At 37.9% G+C, this 18,708-nt stretch overlaps 1 protein-coding gene across 5 annotated transcripts in view; it reads left to right on the forward strand.

Annotated features, from left to right (window-relative positions):
* Positions 1-18,708, forward strand: part of GABRG3 (gamma-aminobutyric acid type A receptor subunit gamma3) — a 299,464-nt gene that overhangs the window by 230,273 nt on the left and 50,483 nt on the right. For all 5 annotated transcript variants that reach the window (XM_054654544.2, XM_077173454.1, XM_077173456.1 and 2 more), the window contains one exon: positions 12,651-12,788. In XM_054654544.2, the coding sequence (XP_054510519.1) occupies positions 12,651-12,788 (138 nt within the window). The remainder of the gene's footprint in view (positions 1-12,650; positions 12,789-18,708) is intronic.

Below are 18,708 nucleotides of genomic sequence, written 5' to 3' on the forward strand. Positions count from 1 at the left end.
GGATGCTAAAATAAGTAGTGCTGCTGGAGAAATATGTGATCAAGGCAACACAAAGGAAATGGTGTATTACAAACAATGTCAGGAGACCTGTTGAGACTTAAAATGGAGACTTTGAGCTCCACAATGCACATATCATTAGGATGAGCCTTCATGCCTTTTTAAGAGCAGATGCTCTTCCCCTTCTCTTTTTGTTTTTGTGGGAAAAGTCCTCTCAACCCACTGGAGTAGTGCAGTGTCCAGAAGCATTTCTGGTTGCAGGACAAAAGCAGATTGATATCCCAGGGGCACATAACTTCAGGATGAGTGGCCTTTCTGTGATCCTTAATAAGACTGCAATCTTTTCCTCCTTGAGGGGCATTATAACAAAATGCCTTGGGAGCTCCTTTTTTAAGAATACATAATATCTGAGGCTTACTTTCATCTGTCAAATTACAACAAAATTGGGGAATGGGTGCAAAATTTATTGCAGCAAGGATAGATAACATGCATATAAACATAGACAATGAATGTAATTACATAAGCCTCATTTCCTGAGCAAACCAAGCTAAAAAAGATTTAATTACTGTTACTTGGCCAAGAGACACATGAAGCAAAAGCTGCTGATGTTTTGATTTTCTGTCTGGGGATTTTTTTTTAACAGTCGTCAGTATGATTTATATAGGGCCTAGAATAGCTATGCACTTTTCAGAACAGTATTCAGACTAGGGCTGGGATACAAGAAGAGTACACAACAATGAGGTACTTGGAAAAAAAATTAAATTTGAGCTATCCCAAAAATTCTCCCCCAAAAAAATTTCGAGTATAGGATCTTGCACAAAGAGTCTCACTATTTTATAATGGTGGTTTGGTATTGTTTTCTTTTTTTCCTTCCTAAATATAAACATGCCAAGCAAATTTTTTAAAAAGGGCTTTCCATGAGCTGGATATAAAGATAATATTTTCTTTTAGAAACATGGGTGCACATTTTTCAGGAACAAATGACTCTGACAGACCCTGGCAACTGCTTTGTGAACCTGGCATTATTGTCATTTTCACTGCCACAGAACAGGCTGTTTCACTGTCCATCACCCAAGGGCCAAAAAGCACCTTTGTCTGGGACAGAGCTGCTAGGCTTCCAGCATGCACCCTGGACCACCCTTGTGGCCATAATATTTTGTGTGATGACAGTAGCCTGATGCTCTGGAAGGACTTGGGGGAGCCATAGGCTCAGGAGGATTCAGAGCTATTGCAGGCAGATGTGTTCTGTGCTGATACAAAATTCAAATGCCCCTAAATCCTTATCAGAAAATGAAGCAGCACAAAACTACGTATGGCAGGTGTGTAGACTTATTTCAGATTTTATCTGTTTCTGAAAAAAGGTATTGAAGAACTTGATACTTACTGGTTAACTACAGGCAAAGCTATCCATGAACCTAAGGGCTAAGAAATAGGGCACCCCAATGAAAATTGAGATGCATGAGGGAAGCACAGCTGATATCTTTTTTCTATCAGGAAAAAGGATCAGTGACCTGGCTTCTTTCGTTCTACCTCCACCAGAACTCTTCAATTTTAGAGAATTAATGGATCATCTGAGGAGATTTAGATCATGATTAGAGTCTGGGACCAGAAATTGCGAAATAAACTCTCAGGAGACTCAGTATTTACCCTATTGTGTACTGTAAGATACTGAGATTTACAGTCACTCTGGGAATCTGGAGAGAACTGTAATGGAGCATGACTGCTCAGAAGTTTTAGCTAAGCTAAACTAAAACTAACCAAAATGAATTTCATGTGCTGGAAATAACATACCTGGGTAAGAGATTAAGGCACTGAGATACACAGACACATCAGAGAAAGATCAGTGTAACCTATACATGCATCTCAAAAGGTGAGAAAAGTACAGGAAGGATACTTGGACTGGTGTAGTACACAGCACTATCAGCTAATTTCCATTAGCAGTTTCCAGGAGCAAATGAGATACAAATATTGAGGTGGGGGGAGGCAATAACCAAAGAAGCAACAGTCCAGATGCTTGAAAAGTAAATGACAGACAAAGATGTTGATAAATGTTTCCAGAGAAGAAAAATACAGTGAATACAGTATGAATGTATTTAGCAATTTATCATAACATTGTTGCTGGTGTTTAATTAAAAAAAAAAAAAAAAAGCACAGTGCTTTCATGAATTTGAGTGTGACTATAAATATGCCAAAATCAACAATGTGTTCTGTTCATCTGAAATCTGAAATTTCATTCCATCAGATAATTTTTGATGAGCTGTTATGATCAGGGACATTACATCTTAGCCATGACTTTTTCAGGGACTGAAAAAAGTTCATTTTTTTTATGAGCATGAGACAGAAAAAGTATTTTAACATTTGTCTTTGGTTGCCAAGTCCTGCATGCTTTGCCAATAAGGTGCAAACTAGTCCTACACAGCTAAAACTAGAAAACTAACAAAATGTTACCAGAAAAATAGAAATTGATTTGATGCTTTACTTTACAGAGCTATGTATGTTATTTTTTAGTGTGTGTGCAAATCACTATAAAGGTGTGTACATAACAATAAATCTACATACAGAATGATAGTAAAGACATTAATAACCAGATAACACTAATTTTTTTGTAAATAAAGTGAAACTGCCCCCCTTATTAGAAGAAATTAGCCATAAATAACTGATTTTGATTTTTCAATGTCAGTTCACATGTTAAGCTGCACTGTGATGCTAAGAAGAGACATTAGTCCTTCATAAAAAAAAAGTTTGTATAGGCTTTTTCTTTTCAACAGCAACAGCCCTATTCCACATTTCATTTAAAAGCTCATCCTGCTTAATCTCAGTTTTAATGAAATTTTCTGTTTAGTTTTGAATTTATGCTGCAAATTATTTTACTCTATGAAATGGCAGTACTCAGGAAAAACTGTGTTTTCAATTTGGAGTGTTCTGTTGTTTTACCTTTTGCTATTCATTCCTGATTTGTTTTGAGAAGATCTATATAAAAGTCATAATAAACTTGTATGGAAGTCTAATTCATAACCTGCTTCCATTAATGCTGTGTTGACTGAGAATAGTATATTTCTGATGGCTTTTGTAAAGCCATGGGCTTTGCTGATGCAGCTTCTGTGAAGCTTGTAATGGGTTTCATGGCAATTTAGAAAAAACATTATCGATGGCTGAATTTTCATTTTCATGGCTCTGAAAATGTACAGTTCAGGCTAGTCACAAAATATATGGAGTATGTGAGCTGAATATCTAGCTACAATGATTTCTGTAAATGAAATCTGATAGAAAATTTCTATATGGGGGCCAGTGTGGATAGATTGTAGAGTGTTTCTAACCTTAAAAGTTGGACACTGAAAAATAGGTGGATGCCAATACTCCCAAGGATGCTATAATTATTTCATTTTAACAGCTACCTTCAAGTTGTGAATACAAAATTTTCTATCTATACATTATTATTTCCAAATTCTTCCTCTCCATCTTTAGAAATGCTGTTAATAGGTGTACCTCTTTTAACTGCACTCATACTTAACATGCACATAGTGATTATTGAGTGGCACTTGGAAGATAAGGATTAAGCATGTTTAGAATAATCCTTAAATACTCTCAGGCCCATGTGAGAAACACAAAATGAGTTCTCAGTGTTAGAAACCCCATCCATATCAAGTGTTCAAATAAAAAGATTAGATAGATTACTTCTCAATGAAAGGAAAAAGCCTGTAATTAAATTATGTTCTCTCTATTTGTCCCCACCTGCCTGGACTAAGAAACTTCACAGCTGTACTTTTTTACATTTCCTGAGCTATACAAGTCTGTGTTTTTTACTTTATTTGAGCTCTGAGTCTTCACTTGAATCTCTGCTTGTTCATTAGATATTTTCAGATGAGCCAAAACACATTTTCTCAGTGCTTTGCTTAACAAAGCAATGCATGAAGTAAACAATGTTATCTTTCTCATCAGGATGGTCTTAAAAGAAATTGTAGTAGTCCTACATGCAGGATTCAGTTAATTACTGTAATTAAATGTGTAAAGAGAGGATTATTTTATCTTGTAATATCCAGTACAGTCAAAGCTGAACATTTATGGGCTATTTTTAATCCAAAACACATATATTTGTGATAAAGAACTTTGATGGAATTTATTTCGTTTAACTTGCACAGCTATTTTGCCCCTAATTTTGAGGTGGCCTATATAATCAGTAAGAAAAAAAAATATACTTGAAAGGCCTTACAGAATGGTATTCAGCTCCTGCTGGGGTGTTTGAAATCAGCTGACCAGAATCTTTTGGTGGCACTGCAGTCCATCCCAGTCATAAGAAATGTAAGTACTTGCTTTAGAAGGTCATTGTCACTAAGCATCTTCAATAAAAGTGCACTTGATATAAATGGAAAAGGAAGATTGTATTCTGGCTATAGAGAATATGAGCAGATCAAAGAATTGAAGATTTGACAGATATTCCTTTAATAAACTGAGGTTCATGTTCTACTTCGACTGTTTTATAGCTCTGATTTCTAAAATGTCCCAAGCAAGCCCTGATAGGTTTGGTTTTGAATTCTCTTGCTAGGGGCTTTGACTTCCTCTGGTTTATAAAAATATTTTTCATCTGCTTTATTGAAATAATGCTGTCTTCCTCTTTTACATAGGGCTGAATTAGGAGCCAACTGTTGTTCAGAAAATTGTGAGTGATTGATATCACCTATATCTGCCTGAGATGCTATTTCAGTATGCAGTCACTCAGACTTCGCACATCTTAGCAAAAATTCTGGGAAGCACCTCAAAATTTTCACATCCAGCACAAAATTCATGTTGAAATGGTCATGAGAAAATCTTGAAACCTACAGCTGGAGGTTCTTCAGTGGTCAGTTATAAACTAAAAAGAAATTATTTTTTCTTTTCTCACTTGAGCTCATGCAGTCAGCCAAGCACAATATTTTAGCTGCTAAAATATTCATTTTGAGCTGTTTGTTTTCCATTAGAGAACTCAATGTACATATTTATTAGTACAGTGATGAGTCTGATCTCTCAGCAATAGTACGTAGTTCTTGAATTCTCAGCATCATTCAGACGTTGTTGTGGGCACGTGTGAAAGAAGGGAGGATGGGATGGGATGGGGTGGGATGGGATGGGATGGGATGAGATGAGATGAGATGAGATGAGATGAGATGAGATGAGATGAGATGAGGCAAGACTACCATCTCTTTGAATCTCACCCTAAGTCCTATGGAGCACAGCAAGGGCTCAGGTGAAGCCTCCCATGTCTATGCAGAGCTAACCATGGTGTGTAAGATCTAGGGCAGGACAAAGCAGCAGCACAGGATTCCAGCAGAATCTCAAAGGCCACATCTTTCTGAAAACATCTTTTTACTGAGAATCACCATCTGTAGTTTTGCAGCCAATAAATATGTGAGACTTGGAATACATTATCAAAAGTTTTCTGGATTATGAATACAGTCTATTCTGCAGAATCATGAATACACATGAATAAAGTCTATTCTTTGTCTCTAAAGACACACATTTGTGAGGCAACACCAGTTCATTATCAAATAGCTATGTTATCTATTAGAAATAAGTATAGGGAGCTAGAAACTGAAATTCTGTCTCTTACTTGCATATTTGTTTATAAGAAGAAGATTTTTAAGTACATAGAGAATAGAACAAGTATATATTCCAGAATCATTCAGATCCAAAGACAACTTGAGCTAGGAAAACTGCTTTTTGGACTTTCATTCTTCCCTGCAAGTATTGGTATTGCAGAAAACTGAGGGCAAAATCTTCACATTGTTACATTCATTAAAGAACAGGAAGCTGAGGTGAAGTTTCCATTCCACAAAGAGCATGAGGAAGACTGCACATGACTAAGCAAACTTTGCCCTCAGTACTCTGATCTGTGCCAGAATTCTAGCCTTAGGATAGATACAATTTATATCCAACAAACTAGACATGAGATCAGCCCATTTACTGTTAGTGATGTCAGGCATGAGTATGAAATATGGCTAAATCAGAAGAATCTGAACATTTAGCAGGTGTTTTAGTTACCAGTGAATTCATTTGTGAAAGAAACTGCTGTCCAGAACAATGCAAGCAGTTGTTGCACATGAGGCTTCTGAAAATTGCTTTCCAAATGAAACTGTTAGCAAGCAGTAAAAATATGAATATAGATAAAAATGCATAGAAAAATATCAATGCAGGCTATAAGACAAGACTGTTTTTTTCAGTTTTAGTTTTGGTGGATTTTTTTCAGAAAAGATGAAACCATTTTCGAAACAATAGAAAGGTGGAATTATAGGGACAATATATGATAAAAAACAACCATTTTCCAAAACCAAATCACTCATGGTACTACTTGTAAATAAGTCAAAATGGAAATTGTTTGGTGAGCATAAGGACAGAAGTATGATGATACAACAGGATTGCCTTAGTTTCTCATGGTAATTGCCTTAGTTTCTTAAGGATAGTCTACCTGACCTTCAGGATCTGATACTTGGAACTGGGAGTTTTTGCTGCTAGGGCTGTGTGTGACAAAATCTTAGCACCCCTATTTGAGATGCATCTGTTAGATTTTAGAAGATAGTGAGTACATGGAAAAGCCACATCTCAAAATGACATCAGGAGAAAACCTCTCTCTTTTCAGTCTAATTATGTTCATTTTTCTCAGCCTTCTTCCCTTCTTATTTTCACCTTTCTGTTCTCTTCTCTGTTTTCTCTGAACCGAAATTTTAATTTGTCTATAAGTAGCAAGAAAATTATTACTTCCGACAAAAGCTGGTTCACAGAAAGTCCTTGTTTTGGGAACTGTTTCTGTGACAGCAACACCTCTCTTTTCCTTCTTTCTATTTTAAAGGCCCAAAAGAAGAATTGATGCCACAAGTTCCTCCCAAAAGCTAAGCTACCATGTAATTTATCAGTAAATCACATCAGCGTTCTACACTTCTATCAATAGAGAATTAGCCCCAGGTAAGGGATAGTTAAGCATTACTGTTAATGATAGTGACTGGATCCTCTAGTTCTTCATCAGAATTGTATCACAGTTATATTAAAGCAAATTTTTAGTTAGAAAACCTATCTTCAATGGGACATGCATCCTTTAACTTCAGGGCAGTATTAGATCCATTAATCTGCAGTCATGATGATGTTGGTTGATTTTTTTCATGAGCTAATGTACTGTTAATAAGGTGTCAATTACTGATGCAAGCAAACAGGGCAAAGAATAACATTTCTAATTGCTGTAGTTATCACCTAAGTGCAATTATCTACTACTGCTGAAATAAATCACTTCAGGATTAAAAGCTATCTTTACGACATACACATTTATCTTTAATTATTATTATTACCATAGCTGCTTTTCAAGTTCCTTTCCTTTCCTTTCCTTTCCTTTCCTTTCCTTTCCTTTCCTTTCCTTTCCTTTCCTTTCCTTTCCTTTCCTTTCCTTTCCTTTCCTTTCCTTTCCTTTCCTTTCCTTTCCTTTCCTTTCCTTTCCTCTCCTCTCCTCTCCTCTCCTCTCCTCTCCTCTCCTCTCCTCTCCTCTCCTCTCCTCTCCTCTCCTCTCCTCTCCTCTCCTCTCCTCTCCTCTCCTCTCCTCTCCTCTCCTCTCCTCTCCTCTCCTCTCCTCTCCTCTCCTCTCCTCTCCTCTCCTCTCCTCTCCTCTCCTCTCCTCTCCTCTCCTCTCCTCTCCTCTCCTCTCCTCTCCTCTCCTCTCCTCTCCTCCCTTCCCCTTCCCCTTCCCCTTCCCCTTCCCCTTCCCCTTCCCCTTCCCCTTCCCCTTCCCCTTCCCCTTCCCCTTCCCCTTCCCCTTCCCCTTCCCCTTCCCCTTCCCCTTCATTAGGAGACAGAGATAAGTCAATATGCATTAAGCTATGAGTATTGTTTTCCGTAGATGTAAAGTAAATTATTCAATCTCCATTCACTTTCCCTACTTTTGCTTCCTTCTACCCTGAAGGGTTCCTCCTGCTGAAACATAATGAGTTGTCTATATACCCTATTTTTTTTTTAATTTTAAAATAATTGAACTACAACTTTGCTTTTTCTGCCATCTAGTTGTGCTTAGTAAGTTCATACTATCATGAAATATAAGGTAATAATACCAGTTTTAATAGGGGAACTTTCAGGATTCTCCTACTTTAAAAGCCTTCTGAGAACAAACACCATACAGATACAGGAACAGCTCACCGAGAAACCTCTTCCTCCAAACACTGAGAAGTTTGTATTAAAATTCAGTTTCCTTGCCAACAAAGCAGTTCTAAAGACTGCTAACAAGAAAAAAAAAAAAAAAGCCCAGGCAGACTTTGTGGAAGCATATGATTTGTAATTCACAAGATGGTACCAGAGAAAGGTGCATTTGTGGAGTTCATTATCCTCCTCTGACCCAGGCTGCGTTGACAGAGGTCTCCCAATTAGCCTGAAGCAGAGTTAACATGGTAGCATTCAAGAAGGCAAAGTGTTTCTGGCTGTATGGTGTAAAGGGCTGCTTATTCCTTGCCTCTAATTGTAATTGAGCATCCTCCCTCTCCTGACCACTTCACCAGCATCTACAACCCTCCCTCCATGCCCATGATGTAAACTCCAGCCACTCATTGATGGCAGCAGCTCATCTTTGAGATCATACTTCCTACTGACTTTGAGTCTGTATCTAACACCCATGGAAAAGCAAAACCTTCCCAGAATCCAGCTACATCTTTCAAAAACATACTCTTGTCACAAGCATCAGCTCCTGACAGATACTTAACAGAAGCAATCTTTCTTTCATGCTTCCCCCACATTTTCAGCTTTGCTGCTGCTTTCATTGAGCATACTCTGAGCACACAAATGTTTGCAAGGCTAAGAAGGAGCCTAGTTCTTTTATTCCTTCTGCTATAAGCTGGGTCTACCTGTGTTACATGTGAATGAACAGTGTGGGGAACCAGCAGTGAAATAAATGTATTCCAGAGTGGGTAAAGTATGTCTGAAGAGATGAAAGACCTCTTTTTTATTTTTTTTCTATGTCTCTCTATCATTTCATGTCTTGGATACTTTTCTGTGGAAAACTTTTTCCCTTTTCGAGTGGTCTTTGTCCTTTTTGACGTGATGTCTTTTCGGCCGTCTTTCCAGCTCTACTCACTTCCCAAAATAACTACATTGTCACACAAAAGAAAGTGAAACAAAGATATCAGGCCCTGATCTAAGGTGTCCAGATCAATAACAGCATTTTGGAAATCAAGGTTAGAGGCAATATGCACAAATAGGCATCAATGGTCATATTGCAAAAGTTGGAGATTTTTCCATCAGTGTTAATGCCTGTAGCAGACATGCTTCAGGGCCATTTGATAAGAATTCTCATGGCCAGCTTATGGCTGCTTATGCCTCTTATCCATCCTGGTGCTGTTTTGGCCTTGACCATTCTTTCAGCACTTTGGTGGAGCCTTCTGCACAAATCAGTCTCCCTGGAAAGTGAAGCAGTATGAACATCAAGTTTGTATATTTTTAACCTTCCACTTCTAAATTATATGGTGGTGATGTGAGGAGATCTGGTAACACAAGTCCGAGTATCTCAATAATAAAGGGCAAATACAGGAAAATGCAGAGACTCTGAGAGGTTATCATGACAATTTACTTTTCTTTTATAATAGTTTCACCTTCAAACTGGCAAAAAGTGGAAAAGCAAAGTCATTATGTATGTTTGGTGAAAGTAAACACAAGGCATTACGCATATACTTCCTCTTGAGCTCTTAAAGAGTCAAATTTGGTTCTGACCTGATTTTGCAAAAACATGTAGCACCATGTTACAAAAAACCAGATGATCAGGGTGGTCTCTAGAAGTTGCTGATATGGCATATAAAAGTTGCAGCACTGCCTACAAAACAACCTCTGGGACAGAAAGTAGGAGAATTTAATCAAGTAAAATGATGAGAGGGAACACAAAGTTGTTGACACAGACTTTGGCTGAGAAGATCCTGAGTTGCAGGTTGCCAGAGCTCAGATGTCTGTAACACAGAACACACTTGGTTGTCTTTCTCCAGTGCCATCACCTTTGCCATCTTACTGGCACCTGCTGGAAAGCCTCCAGGACCTCCTGGAGGCTTGCCCTACTGCAGTGTGAATATTTTTACATAACCTAAAGCAACTTGGAAGGGTAAATACACTTGACAGAAGTTTTTTCAGAGTGAATGACTTGAAGCCACAAGGCTTAAAATTTAAGATAATTTACTGTCGTTTGTCATGCTGGGAAAACAAAAGGAAGCTGAACAATAAAGATTGCATCTTCTTGTGGAAGTACTGAAGCCTCCAGTTCTGATATTTGCGAAAATGAAATATTTAAGGGGCTAGAAACAATTAGGCTGTGTACAAGAAATATTGAATATCACCAAAAGAAGAACTGTCATGAACAGTCTAATCTGTAAGTTAAATGAATTCTAGGAGTGATATACTGTCCATAGAGATGTGTCACTCCTTCATAAAATTATTATTCTTTTAAATAATTGAAAAGTGAAGTCAGTCACCTGGCACCAGAGCAGAACATAATAGCAGTTATTTAAGAGGTTGAAACAACTCCCATTGAATCTCTAGTACTTCTCTCTTTTGATGCAAGCAACCAAATCATTGTAAGAGCAGATCTCAGCAACTGTGGATTAAGGAACTATTGAAGTGTCACAGTGGTCTCCTGAGGTCAGTTGCTTATGATTTAATGATGATGAATAATACTGAAAAGAGACTTTGAAACTGAATTTGACTTTTCTTAGTCAAAAATACAGGAAAAATCTTGAAGGATGAGAGTCCATTAACTTTTTCCTGACTGCATATTGCTCTTGTCAGGATAAACAGCTATGCCTTGGTTAATATGATAGCAAGCTTTCAGGCATACTGACAGAGTAATGGATTTTTTTTTTTTTTTTGTGGGGTGGTCATGGGATGAAAAGAAAGGAAAAAATCAAGAAGAAATTCAATTCAAGACTGACTGATACAACTTTTTCAGCAAAATTTGGGGAAAAGATATAAAAATGTCATTTTGGATCACTTAAAAATAATGTATTAAAAGTATTTTGTTTTTACTTGCAAGATATTTGAAACATTTTTACTTACAATGATTATAGTGAAATTTATCTGAGAAAAGGGACTCCATCTTATGTTCCCTATTCAGTTTAACACCGCCACTCCCCATCCTGGTGCAACTTGAGGCCATTTCCTCATCTTATTGTTTGTTACTTGGAAGAGGAAGAAATGTGATCAGAGGGTTCAGTCAAACAGGAGCCAGACTCGGGAAGTTTTCGGATCATTCAGGGCTGTGGCTTGGAGGCTCTGCAAAGCTTGACTTCTTTCACTGTATCGCTGCATTCTCTGACATAATCTACCAGCCAAAAAAAATTAACCTTTAGGTCAATCTCACAGACTTGCACAGCGGAATTGGCGGCAGAATCTACTTGGCAGCAAGAGTTCTCACAGAGAACAGTGTTTGTTTCTCAGTTGGGTCCTTCACAGGTTATTTCTTTATTTACATTGATGGGAAATATACAAATGTGACATTTTAAATTAACACATAGTGACTTTTTTTGTCATTTTTTTAGAACTGAGGGATTTGTGGGTACTTTTCTTGCTGTGTTAGTGGGAGGGATAAATGAGGCTGTGCACACCTTACAGCAGTACCCCGGCAGGGTGGAACCTAAAACAAGATTAAAAAGACACTCACAGGAGGAAGACATCAAGGAAATAGCGCCATGACCAGAGAGGTTGTTTTGCAATGCAAATATAAAAATGTATCAGTTTTCAATGGGGAAAAATAAATTACTGATGTGACAATTATATTAACCATCTATTGTTGTTGTTAGGCTTTTAATTTGCCTTGTAATCTACAGCTATTATATTAATGAGATGAATAAAAATTGATTGTATTATGCATTAGAGAACAATCTAATTTTAACTAGCATGGGTGGGCTGTTGTTTTTAGATGGTTTATTGTTATGGTATGGACTGGTTGAAGATTTGTTGGACATCGATTGCAAGATTACATTCTCTAACAAAGAGGAAATTAAAAATTGGCATAAGAATTAATATGACCACTGAGTGCTAAACTGATAAAGACTTTCAGAAGCTATTTGAGCAGTAGAGATCAGGTGATGCCTCATTAATTACTGCAGACTTCAGAAGAGATACGGTAGCATAATCACTTTAAAATTCCCATGCTAATTAAAATTTTGCTTTCTTTTGCACTGTTATCTTTCTTTTAGAAGTACAGTAGCACACCCCTCACTAGAACTATTGCAGCTTTTAAAACAATGTGTCCTTTTGAATTGTTCATATTTTCCACTGAGAGACTCCCCATTTTTTGCATTCTGTTGTTCTTCGGAGCTTATGCAAAGCAGCATACTTCAGTGTCTGGACCTCCAATTGGTCAACTGCACCTCTGAAGAGATCTGTTTGGGATAGAACCAATCATATTTTTTCTATTGTTAAAAAGCAATGATTGTGAAAAATCACAAGTTTGCCAGTATTATGTCTCTATTTTTGTGTACATTATGCCTCTATTTTTGTGTGCCATACAACTCTGGCTGAATGATGCCAGTGTTAACTCACTGACAAAGCAACAGATCAGAAATTTAGGTGTTCCCAAACAGCACTGAAACAGTGAACAGATAATATTTTGCAAAACATTTTTTTATGAAATGCAAAATATTCATATGCATATGTGTATATGTATTAATTTCTAGATGGCTATCCTAAAGAGGAAATGATTTACAGATGGAGGAAAAATTCAGTGGAAGCTGCTGACCAGAAATCTTGGAGGCTCTATCAGTTTGACTTTATGGGTCTCAGAAATACTTCAGAAATTGTGAAAACTTCTGCAGGTAAGAATGATACAAATGGTAGTGCTTTTTTTGGAATTCAAATTATTTAAAAACATTTATCCCTGTTTTGCTTTCATTCAAGTGCAAATTGATTTTAATATGTTCCAGTGTTCATTTTAGAAGCTGTAAAGTTCAGGCCTGAAAAATATTGACTTTTTCTTGATTTTTTTTATAATCTCTACTCTTCTAGTGACTTCACAAACTGAGGAATAAATGTTTGCTTGATATAGCTATGTGTTGTAGACTTGAAGTTACTTTATGAATCTCATTCCTCATTTATTAGGCCACTCCTGTGTTGAATCTGTCTTCACCAATAATTAAAGGGAAAGATTTTGAGCACAATGGTAGGTTAGTGAAATTAGACACTTTCTGTTCTTCATAGTTCAGAAAACGGTTTAATATTTTTCTTAATGTTTTAAAGACATTCTCAGTTGATAAATGTCTTTCCTTCTGACCTTACCAATTGATTGCAATTAAAATCTAATGATGCCTCTTCTATTTCTTCAGAAATCTTGCTGTTTCTTATAATAGCACAATAATATAGAGGGAAAAAAAGATTTTAAAATGGAATATACTATTTGAGCTGGATAAATTGTGGTCACACCATGTAGGAAGTTTATATAAACTTTATACATGACTGCAGTAAGCTCTATGATTGCCATGATTTGGTAAGTTTCTTACAGCTGCTGAGGGAATCTGCTAGAAGCAACCTTCTGCTTGACAGGTGGTGAATTTTTGAAAAAATCTGATTTTTTTTTTCCAAAAGGTAATCAAAGATAAGATATTATTTTCAAAACATTAATGATAAAAAAATATAAATCTGTGGAACTACTGCTGTTTAGTCCTGGCCCACTCACTAACATCAGCAATGAATTCTTAGAACTGTATAGGAATTTTTGTAATGAAAAGTCACTAAATTTTTAGTGAATATGTTGAGCTGGTGGTTTAGCAGAAAAAAATGTTGCAAAGACCACACATGTGAAAGTTCCCTTTTGCTATGGATACAAAGTCTTTTAATTTGCAAGTTACTCAGGAATGCAAATTTTGCATAAATTGACTCAGGTACAAAATACTAAATCATTAAAGTATCTATGTATGTGGTTTAACCCCAGCTGGCAGCTTAACCATGCAGCTGCTCACTCACTTTCCCTGGTGGAAAGGGGGAGAGAATTGGAAGAATAAAAGCCAGAAAACTCACAGGTTAGGATAAAGATAGTTTAATAGGGAAAGAAAAAGCTGTGCACCCAGGCAAAGCAAAACAAGAAATTAATTCACTGCTTCCCATGGGCAGGCAGGTGTTCAACCTTCTCCAAGAAACAGGGATGTTGGAACTAGATGATCTTCAAGGTCCCTTCCAATCCAAGCTATTCTGTGTTTCCATGGAAAAGAATTACACAGTTAATATTAACACCAGTGTCTTGATAAACAAATCTATTTAACTTTGCCAAGACAAAACCATATTTATAGAGGTCTTACTTAAATAAGTGGATGGATAATGTGGAGCAAATAGAAACCTATTTCCTATGTTCATTTTAGCATGTGCCTGGTTCTTATTAAGATGAGTGAGTTGGCACAATATTTTTGTGTAATTGCTCTTGCTGTTTTCTACTCACCCATGTTTGTGAGTGCAAAATCCAACAGCAGTGTTGAACTAGAGTTACTGGAACCATGGGATATTTCTGTTCTCCTAGAGGCACCACAGTGACAGAAAGTTGTTGACAAACTAAAGCTTATTCAAATACTGAAACACCACCCCCCCCCCCCAAAAAAAAAAAAACCCAAAAAACAAAAGCCCTGTCAGGAGATTGTGGAAGCTAACTTGCAAGAAACAATGTAAAATGTATGTGTCAGATTGTCATCTGAAGTTACTAGGTTAGAAAAATAAATTGTGCATTTCACCAGATATCTAAGACAGGTGTCAACAAACATATGAGAGATGTGAAGAATAAACCCCTGAATTTGCACATGGACCTGAGTTTTCATAAAACAGACTATATTTTGTTACTCTATAGTTTAAGGTAATTTCAAAGGCCAGATTTACTGAATGTCAACAATATTTACTGTCAATAGCAAACCAGGGCCAGGACTTAAGAAAAAGCAAATACATTGGAAAACTTTGAGTATGCCCCATGTTGTAGTGTAAGGAATCCCAAAATAGAGGGAAGGGGGCAGGACACAGTGCAATATGTCTCTGACAAAATTTGAAGCAATTCTGTAAGTTCCTGTTGTGTCTAAATATATGTGAACAAATGGGTTGAAGGGGCATCCATACTCTGGGATGTGCCTGTTTACTGAAGTAAAGCCCTAGCCAAGAAGTTTGAGAATTAGGAAACCCACAAAGCTGCTGTTTCCTACTGTTTGGAAAATCTGTGATAAAGGGAGGTGGCAGCTGCTTCTTACAGGTGTTACATCTCCTTTACAGCCCTGCCACGGGGGGCTGCAGGTGGTCAGAAATAAATGCCAAGTTCTGACATGGAAGATCTGTGACATTTTTGCACTCAAGCTACCTGGAGAGGGAGACTGCCCTGAGGCTGCCCCTAGGACACTATGGGTGTAGGACACTGAATTTATACTGCTCCTCAGAGAGAGCAGTTCCTGCCCTGTGCTCTGGTCAGCCTGGGGCCCCTCTGGGCCCTGTGGCAGCCCATGATGGCCCAGCAGGCACCACCCCTCTGCAGGCTCAGGACAGAAAGGAAGAGCAGCATTGGTCAGAGCGCTGCGCAGGAGACCATTCTGACTAATAAGGTGGAATTAGGAGAAGGGAAGCAGGCTGGATACCACCAGCAGCTTTCTGAAAAAAAGATACCAAACATCATCTCTTCCTCCCATGGGAAGTTATGGAAACTACTTTTCCAGAGGGAATTTAAAAGCGGATTAGGCATAGCATGAGAAGATCTTCTGCAGAGAACAGTCCTGCACCAACAAGAGATGGATTCAAAACCCTAACTTCTTTTTGCTTACACCTTCCTCCTTGTTTTTGACACTATTGCTTCTCACTAAATTACATCTATATAATGTGAGAGCTGCTGCAGTGCCACCTTCCTATGTCCAGCTTGGAGATCTCTTTTTAGCTCCTCTTCAGCCATGTTCTGGGTGTGATGAAGAAGGATCACACTGACCACACAGCAACTTGCTGCTGTTCTGCATTTGCATTAAGTCATTTCTTGGTAGTCATTTTCATGACAGAATTATTAGATTTAAGACATGGAAGTGTTCTGCTTTTTGATTTTTTTCAGTCTTTCCAAACCTTTTTCAGACATTTAAATAACCTTTATGTTAATCTGTGACAATTTCAGAGGTACATGATTAAGAAGCCAGCTGTCACAGAGTGCACTTCAGAAATCTAAGTAATATGAAAAATGTCATATTTTGCCCTGAACCAGCAGTGGCTTAAATTATTGACACTGTGTTGTACTTTGCTCTTTTTTTACAATAATCTGGCAGTCAAAAAAAGTATTCATTGCCACCTGGAAGAAGTGTACATCTTTCTCCTGAGGGTATTTTTTTTTTTAATTTCATGCTAAGATATAACCCCAAAAAATAAATTAAATACCTACTGCAAATGATAATTGTATGCAATAATCAGTAGAAGTCACTGTGCTGGTGGTATGGTCATGAACCTTTATCTGGAACCCTAAGAAAGCTCTCACTGCCAGGTGATATCAAATTAATTCACAAATACTGAAAAATTCCCCTGTTGCAATCTGGCAAGGTACTCAAATACTGTAACGAGAGCACTTCTCTTGCTACAATGTCAAATAAGGCTGACAAAGATAATTAAAGTCGAGGGAGTACTAAAGCCACCTGTGAAAAGAAAGGACAAACTGCATGGACAGAAAAAATGTGCAGATTTTAAAACTGCAAGTCAGCCAATGGAAAGGTGACCAGGACAACAGGAGAGAGAAGAATGTCCTCTTTAAAAGCACTCTGTGTGTGTTTGTAGTAAACTTCAGGTTTCTGAGTTCTAGATATTCCAAATACACTTGAGGATGGTGATGGGCTGGGACATAGGAGGGGAATAAAAACAAAATCCACAACAAAATTATGGAGGATTCCATATTTAAAGCTCATGGAGTGAGTTGTAGTGTTGCTTGCACTTTTCTGCACTTTTCTGTCTTCCTCAGAGTCTATTCTTTTAAAACCACTTATTTTTTTCACACTGTTAGATAAACACAAAGACCCTCTAGCTCTTGAATCTTATTTTAATTTACTTAAAAACTACTTTGCACCATACAAGTATTGTTTGTGTTCTTTCTCAGATGCTTTTAGTTTGAGAGATTTTTTGCAGTTCAGAAAGTCTTTGCATAAATAAGTTCAAGATAATTCATCAGAAATAGAAAATACCAATAAAAGTACCCATTAAAAAATAGCTGATTATTTCAAATTATATATATAAAACCAGACAGAAAGCTCCATTTCATAGATTCTGAATTATCCCAAGCATTAATACTCAAACTCAATAAATAGCCATAACAACTGCCATAGAAGGAACACCTTTGTTCACATACCATGGATGGGTGATGATTAGTGGAGTCTGCCTGTCATACAACTTCTAAATCATGCTTTATGTTTTGAAATTGCTGTTTCATAAAGTACTTCAGCTTAAATGATGCTCTCAGCCCTGTATCACAGGGCTGCAAATCAAGGTTGATATCTGTTGTCACAGATTTAGATAAAGCTCTTTTGGGCCACACTAGAAGCAACACAGATTAAAGTACATATTCTCTTGCAGAGAACTCAGTAAATGACAAGTACAAAGCTACTACAGAACAAAATAAAGCAAACTTTTCTTTCAAGAAAATGCAAATATCTACATACATATATACATGTATACACACATATATACATATATGGCTACTTGCAGAGGAGGGAAGGGACACACATGTTTTTATAGGAATGCTAAATTTCCCTAGGAGAGCCCCCATCAAGTCAAATGTGTTCTTGCAGCACAAAGCACCAGCTGTATCCTGGGCTCCAGCAAAGACCAGCATGTTGAATGAGGTGATTCTGCCCTTCTATTCCACTCTCGTGAGAGCCCACATGGAATATTGGGTTCAGCACTGGGGCCCTCAGCATAATAAGGACATGGACCTGTTGGAATGAGTCCAGAGGAGGGTCATGAAGACGATCAGAGGGCTGGAGCTTCACTTCTGTAAAGATAGACTGAGAGGGTTCAGCCTGGAGAAGAGAAGGCTCTAGGGAGACCTTCTAGCAGCCATGCAGTGCCTAAAGGGAGAGGTGGAGAGGGACTTTTTCCAAAGGCCTGAAGTGCTGTCACTTTGAGGCCTTTGTAACAACAACAACAAGGGGAGATGGCTTCAAATTGAAAGACAGTTTAGATTAGATGTTAGGAAGAAATTCTTTACTGGACAGACACTGGAACAGGTTTTCCAGAGAAGCTTTGTGTATCCCACCCCTGGAAGTGTTCAAGGTTCAGACTGAATGGGGCTTTGAGCAGTCTGGTCTAGTGGAAGGTGTCAATGCCCATGGTACAAGGCATAACACTTTAAGGTCCCTTGCACCCCAAACTATTCTTTTATTCTGATTCTATGACATTAGTTGATGCTCCTTGGCTTTGTCAAAAGTCAGCACACTCCCAGAGGTTTATCCTGAGGAAATGGTGCTCATGACTTTCTCTTCTAATAGGTGTGCAAAGAACAGCTGACTTGAGAAAACATGTCAAAATGGTCACCTTTGCTTGCTCTTTACTGTCACATGCTCCCAGATCACTTAGCAGTAGGCACAGAGAGCCCACAAAGAGTACCCACACAAGGTTTTGTGGCCAGATTGACCAGTGCCAGTCCAGGCTGCACCCATAGGTCCATGTTGAGAGGGCAGGACCACCCATCCCAACCATCACACCCAAAAGGAAAGGCCAGTGCCAGCAGCAGGCAGCTGAACCCCTTAGATGGAGGAAGAG

This window comes from Agelaius phoeniceus, chromosome 2, assembly GCF_051311805.1.
Source record: "Agelaius phoeniceus isolate bAgePho1 chromosome 2, bAgePho1.hap1, whole genome shotgun sequence".
NCBI lineage: Eukaryota > Metazoa > Chordata > Aves > Passeriformes > Icteridae > Agelaius > Agelaius phoeniceus.